Raw genomic sequence first — 15,320 nt, forward strand, 5'->3', positions numbered from 1 at the left:
TTTCCTTGTTTCACTCAATAACTCTAGACACACACCAAAAAAAAAAAAAAACAAAGGGCTCAGAAGATCTCTTTTCAGCCTGCTTTTCCTCATTTTCAATCAATTAATCCTGTAGCCTTTTGCAACCCCAACATACATATCACCAAATCAAACATGCATGGAAATTTTTATTTTTAAATATTCCCAACACCACTCACAACTCCATCATAAATACTCCATGGATTCAGTAATGACCTGTTCTTTATTTCCTTTTTAATTTTCTTCCTTGGCTGTCAAATGAAAAATATTGATTTGAAACAAACAAGATATATTTATAACTAGAACTATGAGATTTCCACTGTAGGAACTTCTAAGTCTACATTCATGCTTTGTAGCAAGACATCATACCAAGCCTCCTATAACAGAATTTTAGCATGAATGGATACATTTTATGAATTACTTTTAGGTATAACGTTTACCTGTAGCTGGTCCGCAACAACAGAGATAAAATTTCAGAAAATTGCGGTCGCTTTGACGGGCAACCATTCCAGCACTTGGTCATCAGAGATTTGAGGATTTGTGGGCAGTCCTTAGGGATATCAGGCCTTAGACCACACGCAGCTATTCCTACCGCTGCTTGCACTGGTGAACATGCAGAATAGGCTGCCTCACCTGTCACCATCTCCCAAATTACCATCCCAAAACTATAGGAATTACTCATCCATGTCTCCATAACATTCTCTGGGTCCCCAGCAATGATCTGGCATCCAAAAAAAGTTAGGGCCAGAAATGATCTACTGTAAGTTGTACAGAACTGGAATATGAAAAGAAAATTAGATAATGTAGATATAACATATTATTGTGCGTGCCACTCAAATCATGACATAATGCATTGAAACTCTTCTAAATTCTATTATCATGTTATTTTATGCCAAATTATCAACCGCTATAAACACTAAACATATTAATTATGGAAAATTTGGTATCCAAATAGCATAAATGTGAAACATCTGAGAACAGTAAAGAGATGCAACTTGCACGGATTAAAAGTTGGAACAAATTTTCATTGACAGAACTCTTCCTGTAAGGTGCCATGCATGTCAGAAATACAAACAATATAATATGGCATCACTATATGGTCACTGAAATATATGAAATAAATCTGGTATCCAAATAGCATAAATGTGAAACATCTGAGAACAGTAAAGAGATGCAACTCGCACGGATTAAAAGTTGGAACAAATTTTCATTGACAGAACTCTTCCTGTAAGGTGCCATGCATGTCAGAAATACAAACAATATAATATGGCATCACTATATGGTCACTGAAATATATAAAATAAATCATAATTTATTTCCTCTAGTTTTGTTCTAAAGATAATCACAACATCAATATCAATTAGGCAAAGTAATAATCACAGTGGCCTCAGGTAAGGAAAAGGACTGTAATCATGCTAAAATTAAAGCTCCAATTAGGCTCCACAGACAATTTGGCAAATGTGGCACTTAAACAGCATTGATGCTTTGTTAATTGAGAATAAAGTAGTGCATAAATAAAGGTAAACACAATATTGAAGTGTAAAGCAAAAACAATAATTAAGACATGTTACGCATGCCCAAACAATGATGTTCTCAATGGGTGACATAAAGTCTCTTTTAGCAAAGATTAACAGTAACAGCTGTACCCACATACACTAAACCATAAGAACATCACATAAAAACAAGGAAAATCAATCTGAATTCCGCATAAGTGATAAATCAACTGTTGAATAGGTCTGTTTAGGTGAACTAGTTTACTATAGCTGGACCGTGTGATTGATGAAGTAGACCGGGCATGATGGTTATGAATTATGACCAACATTGGCAAATAGAATTTGTGCACTTGGGGAGGGGATGGTATGAGGTTATGACCACACAATGACATTAATTCAAAGAAAAGTAAGGTGATGCAAACCTCAGGAGCAAGCCAACGGTAGCCATCGGTTTCATACTCCATTGCTTCACTAACACTCTTGCAAGCAGTGACTATACCCATGTCCGCCAAGCATGCATTACCATGCTTATCTAGCAGAATCCTCTGTGTGTTAAGGTCTTTGTATGCAACACCATGATCATTCATAAACTTGATTCCTTCTGCTACATCAGCAGCAATCCTCATTATCTCCTTAATCTGAAGCTTCTTGTTCTTCAGCATCAAATCATGGACTGATCCACCTTCCGTCAACTTGGTCACAACGCACAAACCATTATTCTCATCGACACAAACACCATAGAATTGCAAAATGTTCCTATGCCCACAAGTCATAAGCTCTAAGAGATCTTTTCGAAGTTCAAACTCGTAAGAATTCCCCTTGTCACATCCTTTAAGCTTTTCGATTCCAACACGTTTACCCTTGTAGATGCCTTTAAAAGAGTTGGGTGCAATCTGATCAATAAACTCAAGACTGTCGGAGTTCAATAGCCATTTCCCAATCTCGTCTGCCCCTGATTGAATGGTTTGCCATTCATCAACCAATACGACAAACGATGAAGAGGGCAGAGGCATTGGAAGCTGAATCCTGGTATTTGGATTTTCAATCCCTTTTCTGTGAGTTTGCTCACTTGGTTCTTCCTCAATTTCCCCAAAGTCTCTCCCTTTAGTACTCTCCTCCTGACATCCACAAAGTCCAAATGGTAGTTTAACAGTGGTCGTCTTGGGCTTCCGAAGAGCAGATTTAAGGGCACTCTCGACATGGGATTTAAAAAACTTGTCGTGGGCGGATTGAACCAAGAAGAGAATAATTCCAAGGGTGAACCCTTTCTTCTCAAATATCTGTATCTTCTTGCAACAGATGGAAGCAGAATCAAGAGCACCAGACATGGCAGACCAAGAAAAGGAAGAATTACAAGCAAATGTGAGCTTAAACACGCAACCTTGTACCTCATCATCAGATGTTTGCTGAATAAATATAGCAGGGTGATCATCCCCTGATGCCTGCTCTATCAATTTTATATGTAGAAATACTTCTTTCATATCAAATCCCGCCTGTGCATAACTGTCAACATAATACCCAATCAAAAGAAAATTACAAAAAAGAAAAGCATAATTGGGGGGGAGAAGAACTAGAACATTTCAGCAGTAACTAAGGCAAGGCCACTTTAAACATTTGAAGAAAATAATAATAGTAAAAATAATTATAAGAAACCCGAACTTTCACTGTTTGAAAGCCAAGGAAAAACAAAGATGAAAAACCCATGCTGATAGGAAACTGCTTTTAGGATCCTGTTGATTGTTGTTGCAATTTTCAGAGTACCCTAAACTGAGTAGGAAGAAGGAAGAGGCAAGGGAAGGGAAGGGAAGGGGACCTGAGAGGCAAGGAATCATAATGCTTGCGGATATTGGAGACAAGCTTCTCAGGCAACTGGCTTCCAGGGTAAAGCTGAGTCAAGTTCCGTACAACGGTACCCCAGACCACTTTCCGGCAAACGTCGGCCTTGGAGGAAGATGAAGGGACAGAAGGAACAGGAGGAGGAAGCTGATCACGTGGGGAGGAAGTGTCGAGATTGAGAGAGTTCTTGAGAGAGGCAATGGCCTCAGAGACGTTCCTGCTCAACCTCTGGAACCGTTTGTTCTTGGCGGACGGGGCTTCAAGTTTGGCAGAAGCAGAGGAGGAGGAGGAGGTGTCCTCGGATCGGTCGTTGGAGCGCATCAAAACCTGCTCGACCATGTCGTCATCGGCGGTGGTGGCTCGGCTGGACCAGCACTCGAGGGCTGCAGCCATGGGCGGAGATCGGAGTGGCTGAGGTCTCCAAAAGGGGGATGGTAATGTAGATGGGAAATGGGTTCAAAGTGAAAGGTAGGGGAGGAGGCGAGGGCGGTGGTGTGTGATCTGCTACAGATGTCTGTCTCGTGCTCTACTCTGCTATGCTCGTCGTTGTCTTTTTTTTTTAATTTTATTTTTGAAAAAATTAATAGTATTTATATTAAATTAAAAGGGTGTGTGTGTTGGATTTCTGACAAAGGAGGGAAATGTGGGGGAGACATCGGAGTCGGAGGGAGGGAGGATGAGGTGACACTGAATGAGTTTGAGCCTTAAGGAGGCTGCCTGCCTATTAATTTGACTTCATTTCTTACTTCATACAATGGAATCACCACAAAAGGACACACTACATCCGTCCCTCTTTGGTCTTCATCTCCATGCTCCATCCATCATCATGCATGCTAATAATACATGTACACTTTGCATTGCATTTCTTACTGCAATTTGAGATTGAAAATGGGGAAATGGGCTTTCCTGTAAATTGCAATAGGTGAGAGATGACATGGTATGATGATGGTAAAACGTTACAAGGGGGGTTCTCTGCCAATGCCATGTGACCCACATCCACGAATCATGTGAAATCAAAACCAATGAAAGAAAAGGGGGGGAGATGTATTTTAGGGGCGTTGATTAAGGTCACTTTAGGACATTTATTTCATTGCAGTTTCCTGGGTCCCACATGTTCCATGCATCAGCGCATAAAATAATCAAAATGCACATCCATCTGATTAGGTCTACTTGTTTGTCGCCCACCCAAATGCATTTTTCTACTATCTAGCAGTAATAACAAGTTGTGTTAGTTTATTTATTCATTCTTTTTGTTATTGCAAAAATAACATATAGAAATAGGAACACGCACTCCATGAACAAAAATGTTTCTTGTGTCAATCCAACATCAATTAACCCAAACCAAAGGCCAGTTACTATAATTACCACAACAAGATTCATTCCATTTGCATCTTATATAATAATACAACACTCTATATAACCTAATAAAAGCTCCTCCTTTGTGCATGTTGATGTTATCTTCTACTTCTAGGAAATAAGAGTAAGCTGCAGTTTAGGGCGGTTGGGTTGGGGTTCCACAACCTCCATGTGGATCCTCACTGATTGCAGAACACTGTAGGAAAGGCTATTACTATTACTATTGTCCATCTTTACAATCTTCTGCTGCTGCTCGTCCACATGCCACTCCCCGCTTCCCTTCTCTCCTCTGCCTGTCAAGTACACCGGGCCTTCTATTCCATATCTGTTCATTTATATAACATAAACTCATGTTACTTTTTTCTCCACCCAACAAACACAAGTGCCAAAACATTATCTTTTCCTGCCTAGACACAGCAGATAGAAAAAGAAAGACACGAGGAACATATACAGATAATCCAGCATAAAAGATCTAAGTTCATACTTGGGCACAAACACAATGAACCCGTTGGACCTTATCTTCACTATTCTGGCTTCTGTGTCAGTGGGCCTGCAGCATAAGATAAATAAATAAATTCAAAACATGTGCAATTATTCATTATGCTCTATAGAAGGCAGTTTCAATTCCATGAGAGAGGCCAAGGCAGTTACCGTTTTCTGAAGTAAATGAGAGTATGGAGCTCAACAGAGGCCCTGCTTGCCATTTGGGCATTCCTATGTCGATAATTCAGATCTGAAACAGGTAAAATGCATAGGAAGCTGAGAATGGATATCATGGGTATGTGAAGTTTGTTACCCAAATCCATGGAAGCCTCAAAAACAGTATGAAAGGAAAAAAAAACTTACTATCAGCAATGCTAGTTAGTTGAGATCTGTCCTGGAAAACTGGTGGAAGCTTATCGATCCCTAGAGATGCAGCAAGCAACCTGTGCACAATCACATCTGCAAGGAAGGTTCCATACTTGAGCAATAGTATCATCAAGCATACATCAGCAAGAAAAGGTAAAGTAACAAACAAATTTTTGTTCACAAACCTGCATATCTCCTAATAGGAGAAGTGAAATGAGTATATAGGGGCGCAGCAAGCCCATAATGATGATATTCTGGAGGGCTGAGATCCCCACTACAGAAATAAACAGCCTAATTTGAAACCAAGGCAAATTAGTACCAAGTTAAAAAGTGCGTAGGTCAAAACCATCTGGAGATTGAAAAAATTTCCTAGCTAACTTTACCTGAGTCATACACCTAGTTGCCAGTATCCGAATCAACTTATTAAAGTAAGGATCATCACGCTGCAAGGCAGTTTTTCTCAGATGTAAGAATCAACTATGAAAGAGAGAGGCCAAACAAATACATGAACGTGTCCCAAGTAGCAAAGATGGAAAAAAAAGAAAAGAAGCCAGACAAGCAAGAAGTTGGATGAAGAAATGTCTAGAAAAGGAATCATCTGAGGTGGTAAGTCAGCTGAACTGTCAGACAAATATATAACGAATAGGAACCTTACCACAGCATGGTCAAGGGAATCAGCCAACGCCTTTGACGATGAAACATCCAAGTCGAGTCCAATGGCAGCAGCAGTGCACAACAAAGGTTCAAGCATTTCTCTGGTGGGAGTTGGATGCCGCCTGAACCAAAAATTAATGTCAGGGAGGCAAGGCCGAGTGTCAAACAACAGCAGTGTCAATGTCAAAGAAATAGCCACAACACTGGAATTTTCCAGTGATAATCTGGATTGTTGAAGAGATTACATGATGTATAATAGTGACAATTATCATCCGCTAATGCTAATTTTATGATTAAACACCATCTTGGACCAAGTGGCTCACATTAAAAATACTAACATGCAATCTTATTTATCCTATGATAAATAATTCCAGTGATATAAATTTAAGCAGGATCATCAACTGGTTAGGATTTCTGCTGGCATTTACAAAAATAAAATAATTTTTTTGATGGGATAAACCTTATGGTTAAATCATAAGCACAAACCAGAACTAGACAGTGAATGAAAGAAGAGGTACAATAGAAATGCAAGTCCCACAAGAACATTATAGCAAAGAAGTACAGAAAAAACAAGTTTACCTTAGTAGTGAACAAGAAGGAAAACAATCACGGATTTGTTTGGCAACTGAAACATTGGCAGCAAGCATGAATTCCTCAACCATTTGGTTTGCTTCTCGAATCTGATACATGCCTGAATGAATAACTCAGATATCAGACAAAAATTGAGGCATGACCAAAAATGAAAAACATTCTTTCTGGATTTTGGGATCACAAAACTATCTAATTTAATTAGTATTGTCTTGATCACAATTCTTAATTACTACTGGTCACCATTGGACAAATGAAGAAAAGGCCAAATGCATAGGAATTAAAAGGACAGAAACAGTGAACTAATAGAAGAAAACCAGCGTTATGCAGACCTTTTATTAAACAAAAAAGGTTTAAACAGAAAAGGTTCTAAAATATGGTTCCTAAAACATGACATCATGGTCTGCAGAACATATTCTGCTTGCAGCAATTTTTGAGATTACCTTTTTGTTTATTTTTATGAGAAACTATAAAATCATAATGAACCACAAATGAAATATTAGATTCCATGTTCATGTATAGTTACTACCTTTAGCACCTCAAACATAGCCAACTACAGGAAGACCTTAATAATTTTTTAAAAAAGATCTAGGGTAAGTTATCATGTTGAAAAATTGGGTCAAGAGCAATAATTAGCATCATGATACAATTCCATTGTCTCACTGCAACAACTCATGGTTGTTGACAGACAGACAAAAAGGATCATTTTGTGGAAGGACTGATTTTTTCTTCTAATTGATGTTAAAATATCTTGATTCGTGTTCCAGATTAAGAGTAAAACAAATGGCATTAGGCAACAAACCAATATCAAGAGGATCATGAGTCTCAGTATCAATTTGAAATTTGACTTCGGCAGAAGCAAGAGTTAAGGCTCCTCTATCGATACGTCTCTGCCTCATTATCTGCAGTTTCACATGTGACAATAAACATGGAGAAAATTAAATTAAAGGCTAATTAACCCCACTATACTGCGATTAAGAGCAGAAGCAGGCTCTTTGATATCAGACCTTAGCCAAAGCATTCAAATTTCTCAAATCTGTAGTTAACGGGTCCATCAGTCGACTGCAAAAGTACAAAAGCAATCAGAATGCTCAGACACCAGCCACAACTCAAGACAAAACTACTAGGTCCTAGGAAACCAGATATCCGCAGCAGAATATGAATGACAAGTATATATTAGGAAGAAATAGAAAGAAATACATGAATGTGCTAAAATGAAAATTTCCAAGATTGTATTCACAATTTTTTTGGACCAACTGAGCAAGAAAGGAAATGGCAAATAACAGTTGAGAAACTTAGACAACTATCAACCTTTACCGTAGACAAAACCCTAAAAACCAGCATTCTCCCTATTAGAAGCAAAATAATAGAAGCTCTCTAGCAAATATGTAAACTAACATCTTGTAAGATCCAAACTCAACACCCTAAAGGGAATGATCCTTTTGTCTCCAAATTAACCCAACTAAAGAAATCTAGCTTAAGAGGGAAGCCATGCCCGAGTATTTAAGCAAAGACAAGAAATCACAATAACTGGACAAGAAGAAGAAAGTGTAGCTCCATAAATCAGATAAGGGTGCAATAAATTAAAATGAGCTGATCTTTAAACAATTAGTCAAAAGGCTACATTAGAGCACCTATCATCCATCCTAGCCTGGGCTTCAACATAAGACAAAGCAGCACAAGATTTGATAACACTTTTTGTGAATCTTGTCGAGATAATCTCTGCGTCAGGCGTCATTTCCTGGAATTTATGTGAAAGTAAGTTTTTATTTATTTAAAAAGAATACAAGAACCTAACCTTAAAATTATTTGAATAATTTAGTAGCACATACCCAAATAACTGAAAAGGCTAGCCTTTCTACATCAGCCCTAAGTGAACATATATCTGCAAATAATGATCATTAGTACTTTAATATCGGAAAAACAATTAAAAAACCAAGTATAGAATCCAACAAAACCTTTTTATTACCGTATACAAGACTAAAACTTATTGGCAAGGGGAAAAAGAAATACAAAAAAGACCTTCTGTCAAAGGTTTAGGAAGCATGTCAATCCGGCGCTCAACAAGGTAGACAGATGTGCCCCTCTGGGAAGCTTCACCATCTAGCGGGGTGCCAGGGTGAACAAAATTTGTTACATCAGCAATGTCTGATCAGATATTATTAAAGAACATCCAACCACATGAAGAGACTTTAAATACATAAAAGCCCTTTTATAAGGAAAATATAATTGTTGCAAACCTGTTATCATCTTTATACCTTCATATGGAAATGCATCATAGAGGTAGAAAAGAAAAGGGCTCAACAGAGGAATTTCATTTTTAAGAAAACGAACATACTACAGTGGTAAAAAGCACATATTCTTACATAAGAAGAAATAGATTTCAGAGCACTAGATAATCTTTTGTGTATATATTTTTATTTGGAAAAATGGAATAAAAATCCTTCCAACAAACCCTAAAGTTTTATAAAAGGTAAATTGTAAAAGATGCATATCTGTGTCAACTCCATTCATCACATCACATAAAATGCAAGTCTGATTTTATAAAAAAGAATAAATAGACAGTATATAGGATACGAACTCCAACTTCATAGTTCCCATTAGGAAGAGCTGTACAGTGTAGTGCATCATCAATGTCCTTGCAACCTGCACAAGCAAGAGGCATGTCTATCTGTACAGCATTTGCAAAATACATAATTCACTACAGTCCACTAAGAATACGCACCAGGTGGATCCACGCTAAAGACACGCAAAGATCGTAAATCCTGCCGGATTGAATTTGCCACATCTTCACTAGACACAGACCATGGTAATGGTGGCAGGCAAGCCAAAACTTGGGAAGAAAAGGGCCTTGAGTTTATGTCATTCTCGATCAACACCACCTGCAACACAATATACAAGTATTACTAAGCTAATTACCACCAAGACATATATAGAGAGAGAGAGAGATGAAGAAGCTATTATCACAGACCTCACTCTCGGTGTCTCTATCACCTATTTCTCCAATGACTCGTACATAATGACCAGAAGGATACCGAGACTGACGGTCCCAAGAATCAACTGCCACAATTATCCTCTTATCCAAAAGATTTTCAAGCTGTCGGGTTTGGATCCGAATCTTAGGAATTCTATGATCTTTGGAGACAAATAGGGCAGATGTAAAGCTTCCAGTCCCAGCAGGCATAGACATTGGTTCCAAAGACCCACAATAACTGCAAGTGATCATTTAGACTATAAGCAAAATAACAAGAAATAATCAACATCATTATGCAGGGAAAAATGAAGAACAATTCTTAAGAACATGTTTGATTCAAAAAGCAGTGAAGACACTGAACCCACAAAGATTAAAAGTTTACCACATGACCACACAATAGGATATATGAAGAATACCTCTCAAATTCAATTATTTGAAATAACTTCACGAAAGATAAAACTTGAACAAACTGATAGAAATACACTAAATTAAAACTAGAACAGGCTGAACTAGGAGAAAGAAAACAAGTTACAATCATACTTATTTAGTTCATAACTGGGCCCTCACCCGGTTGAAGCAGTTACGAGGTATGCACCAGCAAAAGAAAACAGAAAAAACAGATATTAAGTGCATTGTGTTAATTATGGTAGCAAGATAACTTACGAGTGCCAGTTCCTCTTTATAATACCAACAACACGGCCTGATGGCCGTGATGGAGTGGAGTTCATATCAGTGGCAGAATCTGATACCAGATTCGTAGTTCTAGGGGCATCATCAGCACTGCTTGGAGCTAAATGAACATCATCTTCTTCCTCATCCTCTGAAAGGGAAGAGAGAAAATACTAACTAACTAGATGCATGTGAAAGAGATAGCAGTATGTTTAGTATTTTGTACCCTTACGCAAGGGAGACCATGATAAAAGTATTTATTTATGGAAGAACCAATAAAGATACCAAGCATCGTGCTTAAAATGAAAACATGTAAGCACCCTTTTACAACATTAATGTGTACCGGCAGCATACTCATAATCACTTATAAACATGAAAAAGCATTAAACGTTTCCAATGAACCCAGAAAACACAAAAACCTTAATACCTTCATCCGCGATGGATAAGTTCTTCTCCTCATGCCATTGATCTTGGGGCAGAAGTTCTACAGCTACTATATCACCGTCAAAAGCTCGGTTCATGTTTTGACGTCCATATATAATTATTTCATCACCTATGCTCTCACTTCCAACATATGCTTGAAATGGATTGTAACGATTAACACGAAGCTTTCCTTGATGGTATATTCCACGATGCAAGCCCAACGTAATCTCAGACATGGGTTTATGCTAAACAAAGAAAAGATTAAGCCTTAGAGAACCAATTTGTTTCATGGGAACAAATCTTAACCAAATTCATTGTTTACAATTAAAAATGGCAAACAGCATTAGCAAACATACTTCTTGATAAACAACTTGTCTCTTGGAAGGTCTCAAATCTTCAACTTCTACCATGACAGTATCTTCAGATTCGGATGCAGGTTGAACAAGCAGGTCAAGCAACTCCGGTTGACCCAATGATTTTACATAGGACTGAACTGAAACAAGTTGGCCATTGAACAGTTAGCATACCACATGAATAATCCTAATAATTTGCAAATAGAGGTGGTATTAAATAATTAGTGGTAACTGGTAAGCCAATATATAAAATATCAAGTTGATAGAAGTTCCTAAGCAAGTAGAGTGTGCATACTTGTGTCAGCAGAAATGCCCTCTTCGCCAGCCGTCCTCTTATTGTCTCTGTCATTGGTTATAAGTAAAACTGTTGCTGCAGTACCAAGATGAGTTTGATACCATCGAGTAGCCACCCGAATTGCTGAAGAACAACAGAACGTAGTAAACAAGCTGAATTTCAGAAGCAAATGCTTAGAGAGATATTAAAGTGCAAATCTAACCTCTGTCATTGTAATCATTTGGAGTTTCACCATCCATGCGCTTTACAAATGTGTCTCTGTTAACAAAAAGAAAGAAAATAGTGGATATAAGAGGCTGAAAATAAAATCATTTTATTTGCAGCTGTGAGTGAAAAGTAGAGAATTTGATAGGAAATGAATGGCGAGGAATGAGAAAACCAACTTATGGAACTGGTTACTGAAAACATAGAACTTGCGGAGAGGATTGGTGGAAAGAGCTCTAATTCTATTGTAAACGGCCATGTTCTTGTTCTTAACTTCATCCAGCACCACAGATAGCAGCACCGCATTGTCGATGGCAGAGTTCTCAAGCAAGTCGATCTTATAACATATATTAATAATAGTAATAGTAATAATGAAAATGAAACGTTAAAATTTGAGAACACAATCAAGAATTCAGTATAATTATATTGAAGCCAAAAGAGAAAAAGAAAAAAACCTGATGAAGAAGGACATTGGTATCAAGAATGAGAAGGGGAGAAGCAACATCCAAAGGAGCACGTGACGTGGAAGTGTCACACGTTTTGCAAGCAGCAGCTCCACAGTAAATGTCGTCTCTCAGATATATTTCTCTAACTTCCTGTCCCATCCCCATCCCCATGCCACAAGCAATTGAAATACATTCCATTACCATCATTATAAACTAAAGTAAATACCTCTGTTACTTAGTTAGGGTTTCAAAATCTTTTCCTTTTTTATATGTAATAAATTAAAACAAAAAGGAGGAGAGGAATCGGAACCTTCTTAATTCTGCCGGCCTTGGTCTTCCTGCTGAACGTGTTGCTCTTCAACATCTTCTCTTCTCTTCTCTTCTTTGCTGAAGATTTCTGCCTCCAAATGCTTAGCCCTTATCTTTAAACTTGAAGTGGGAGTGTGGAGGCAGCAAAGAATCAAATTACTAGCTAAAGATATAAATTATTGAAAAATTAAACAGAACCGAGTGAACGCCTTCTTCTTCTTCAGTTCTTCTTCTGCCATTTAAAACCTAATAATTGCCCAGCCCAGCCCAGCCCAATTACTTACCTATTCCTTTTTTGGTTAATTGCATCAAGACACCCCTAAATTATAATCTAAATTATACTTCAAATGTTATAATTAAGTCCTTAAAGTATTAATATCGTATCAATCAGGTACTTAGGCATTAAATGCTAGCTCGAATATAACATGTGGATCAAATATTGAATATATATGGCTTAGTTATTATAACTATTACAAAGAAAGAATAGTCCTAAATTTTAATATTTAGATGTTTAAAATTTGATTTGTCTATTTAATATCATAAGTAAATAAAAGGACTTGATTGATGTAATATGATACCATGAGCACTCAATTAGATGGGTTTAAAATTTGGAATCAAAGTAATTAACCAAAAGTAAAAATAATACCTTTCAATTTGCCATTTACTATTTGCACCCATTTATGTAATTTTTCCAAGCCCAACATCGTTGGGAAAGAGAAAAAACAGTAGGGTAAGCAAAATCAAAGAGAGGCATGTCGACCCTGAAAGAAATCCTAACCCGCCGTCCAGTGGCGGCCACCATCAGGCTGACTGTGCCGGCGGGAGGAGCACGACCCGCACCCCCAGTAGGTCCAGCCCTGGGTCAGTACCGACTTAATCTAATGGCCTTCTGCAAGGACTTCAACGCCCGAACCCAAAAGTACAAGCCAGACACCCCCATGTCTGTCACTATCACCGCCTTCAAAGACAACACCTTTGAGTTCACTGTCAAGTCTCCATCCGTCACCTGGTACTTGAAGAAGGCAGCGGGTATCGAGTCCGGAAGCAGCCGGCCTGGCCACGTGGTCGCCACCACTTTGTCCGTCAGACATATTTACGAGATTGCCAAGATTAAGCAATCCGATCCCTATTGTCAGTACATGTCCCTGGAGAGTATTTGTAAGTCCATTATTGGGACTGCTAATACCATGGGGATTAAGGTGGTGAAGGACTTGGATTAGATTCTTCATTTACTCTTCAATCTAAAAAAAATGGTAATGTTCTTCTTAGCTTTTGGATATGATGCATCTTAGCTGTTCGACATATTGTCTGTGCTGAAAAACCTTGAAACGTTTTTGTTGGATGAATTTCTGCAACTTTCAAACATTATATTAATTCACTGCATCACTTCTCAGTTGTTGTTTTCAATATCCAAAATTTTCAAGTAAATTATATACTCCTAGTTGCATTATACTTTGATCATTACATGTCTGTACTCCTAAGCTAGGCTACTCGAATTTGGTGTAAATGTCAGATATATGTATTAGACATTTCTAAAGTTTTGGGACACAATGGCTTGTATGTATGATGAGAAAAATATAAAATTGGAGTCGTATGGTTACATTAAACTTGAGTTGGAGAGTTTCAGCGTTGTCAACCATAGAAGCCAAACTTAATGTAAAATCGCTTCTTTCAAGACTTGCATCCTTATGTTCATGAGCAAATTCACTTTTTAACACTAGACCAGACCAGAAATCAGCCCAAGCAACCTTCCAGCCTTGAAAGCTCCTAAATTTCACTTCACCCACTCTCAATCCTCTTACAACTGCTCCAAAAATACCCATGTTCTTAAATAATTTTCTATTCGATGCTGCACCTTCTTGTTAAGGAAGATGATGATTTGGCTAGGGCTTTTATTGTTTGCCTATGTTTTTAAACTTTTGTAAGTCATCAAATCTAGCACTGTAGTGTAAAACCAGACACTCTGGCCTATGACGCTTTGATTCATGCTCTATAAAAATTCTCTGCAATGCTGGTGTCATTTAGCTGAGGCCTTGTAAAGAAAGTTGAGATCAAGGGAGGTGTTTGTTTGAGAAGGGTTATTATTGAATAGCTAAGGTGAAAGTGGAGCAAAGCTGCCTCCCAAATGCTGACAGTTACAATATAATAATAATAATCTGTTAGTGTGGCATGTTTTATTGTGGTGTAGAGATATTCAATTAAATGAAGACAGATGGGATCAGTTAGAAGTTTTTTCACATGCATGAGGAAGGGAGGATGGAATGTTGTGTCAGCGCCGCATATGCGCCACATATTAGTCCTTGTAATTCTGTGTTGTGGTGTTTATAGGAGAAATGTTTGGAGGGAGAGCTAGATTTTCTTTTCGATATGCAAACTCAACTTATTTCCAAGAAACGTTACTACGACTGAGCATTGGGGTTCTGTGAGTAAGGTCTTGAAATCATTCCACATTGATTACTCTAGGGTGTACTGAAGACAAAAGGTTACTTTTCTCTCATGAGCTGACTTTTTTTGAAAGAAAACTCCAAGAATTGTTTTCTCCTTTGAAATATATAATACTTCATCGTGGGCACAAATGGCCCGTAAAAGATGGGATGCGGACAGTGTTGCTGAGTTGATTATTGATATGGTTGATTTGGCTGTGTTTATTGTTTTGAAGGAATAGGGCAATTGTAGTCAGTAACAAGATACAAAGAGTTTGGGAAAGTGTTGGGCTTGTGCATGGCCCTCTTTTTTTTCTTTTGCTGTACGGAGAATTTGGAATTGTGGGATACCTTGGAAGAAACTTTGTTTTGTTTGGTTTTGTTTTTGTTTTGGCTATGCATATTACTACTACTGTACGTAGATTGTTGT

General features: G+C 37.9%; 3 protein-coding genes across 4 annotated transcripts; 1 reads left to right on the forward strand and 2 right to left on the reverse strand.

The window, feature by feature from the left end:
* Positions 1 to 222: 222 nt before the first annotated feature.
* Positions 223 to 4,488, reverse strand: LOC105800695 (receptor like protein kinase S.2). Its single transcript, XM_012631969.2, has 3 exons — positions 3,325 to 4,488; positions 1,934 to 3,014; positions 223 to 739 (listed from the first exon to the last, which is right to left on the reverse strand). Exons 1-3 carry the CDS (start codon positions 3,738 to 3,740, stop codon positions 455 to 457), a joined length of 1,782 nt encoding a protein of 593 aa, XP_012487423.1. The 5' UTR covers positions 3,741 to 4,488; the 3' UTR covers positions 223 to 454.
* A 154-nt stretch (positions 4,489 to 4,642) lies between these two features.
* On the reverse strand, positions 4,643 to 12,691 carry LOC105800686 (exosome complex exonuclease RRP44 homolog A). The gene is made up of 24 exons (XM_012631957.2): positions 12,469 to 12,691; positions 12,168 to 12,308; positions 11,892 to 12,049; positions 11,711 to 11,766; positions 11,509 to 11,631; positions 11,217 to 11,353; positions 10,865 to 11,105; positions 10,432 to 10,588; positions 9,766 to 10,006; positions 9,520 to 9,676; positions 9,372 to 9,440; positions 8,817 to 8,942; positions 8,627 to 8,679; positions 8,429 to 8,535; positions 7,802 to 7,856; positions 7,597 to 7,696; positions 6,786 to 6,897; positions 6,208 to 6,328; positions 5,936 to 5,995; positions 5,738 to 5,843; positions 5,550 to 5,645; positions 5,355 to 5,436; positions 5,188 to 5,253; positions 4,643 to 5,028 (listed from the first exon to the last, which is right to left on the reverse strand). The coding sequence occupies exons 1-24, from the start codon at positions 12,520 to 12,522 to the stop codon at positions 4,815 to 4,817; spliced, it is 2,832 nt and encodes a 943-aa protein (XP_012487411.1). The 5' UTR covers positions 12,523 to 12,691; the 3' UTR covers positions 4,643 to 4,814.
* Positions 12,692 to 13,142: 451 nt separating this feature from the next.
* LOC105800678 (54S ribosomal protein L19, mitochondrial) lies at positions 13,143 to 15,311 on the forward strand. 2 transcript variants are annotated; one of them, XM_052633487.1, is made up of 2 exons: positions 13,143 to 13,720; positions 14,796 to 15,311. In XM_052633487.1, exon 1 carries the CDS (start codon positions 13,220 to 13,222, stop codon positions 13,685 to 13,687), a length of 468 nt encoding a protein of 155 aa, XP_052489447.1. In that variant the 5' UTR covers positions 13,143 to 13,219; the 3' UTR covers positions 13,688 to 13,720; positions 14,796 to 15,311. The 2 variants fall into 2 exon arrangements, with proteins under 2 accessions (XP_052489447.1, XP_012487400.1); XM_012631946.2 differs by having other exon boundaries at positions 14,656 to 14,800.
* Positions 15,312 to 15,320: the final 9 nt, after the last annotated feature.

The sequence above is a fragment of the Gossypium raimondii genome, chromosome 7, assembly GCF_025698545.1.
Source record: "Gossypium raimondii isolate GPD5lz chromosome 7, ASM2569854v1, whole genome shotgun sequence".
Taxonomy (NCBI): Eukaryota; Viridiplantae; Streptophyta; class Magnoliopsida; order Malvales; family Malvaceae; genus Gossypium; species Gossypium raimondii.

Bases quoted from the DNA above. Each gene is read 5' to 3' on its own strand.
- LOC105800695 (XM_012631969.2), bottom strand. From the start codon at position 3,740: ATGGCTGCAGCCCTCGAGTGCTGGTCCAGCCGAGCCACCACCGCCGAT. The intron at 3,015-3,324 runs GTCCCCTTCCCT...TTATGTTGACAG, and splicing joins TATGATTCCTTGCCTCTCAG to TTATGCACAGGCGGGATTTG. The intron at 740-1,933 runs GTTTGCATCACC...TTTGGATGCCAG, and splicing joins ACCGTTGGCTTGCTCCTGAG to ATCATTGCTGGGGACCCAGA.
- LOC105800678 (XM_052633487.1), top strand. From the start codon at position 13,220: ATGTCGACCCTGAAAGAAATCCTAACCCGCCGTCCAGTGGCGGCCACC.
- LOC105800686 (XM_012631957.2), bottom strand. From the start codon at position 12,522: ATGTTGAAGAGCAACACGTTCAGCAGGAAGACCAAGGCCGGCAGAATT. The intron at 11,106-11,216 runs GTATGTTTGCTA...TTCTTTGTTTAG, and splicing joins GACAAGTTGTTTATCAAGAA to CATAAACCCATGTCTGAGAT. The intron at 5,844-5,935 runs GTAAAGTTAGCT...GTTTCAAATTAG, and splicing joins CAACTAGGTGTATGACTCAG to GCTGTTTATTTCTGTAGTGG.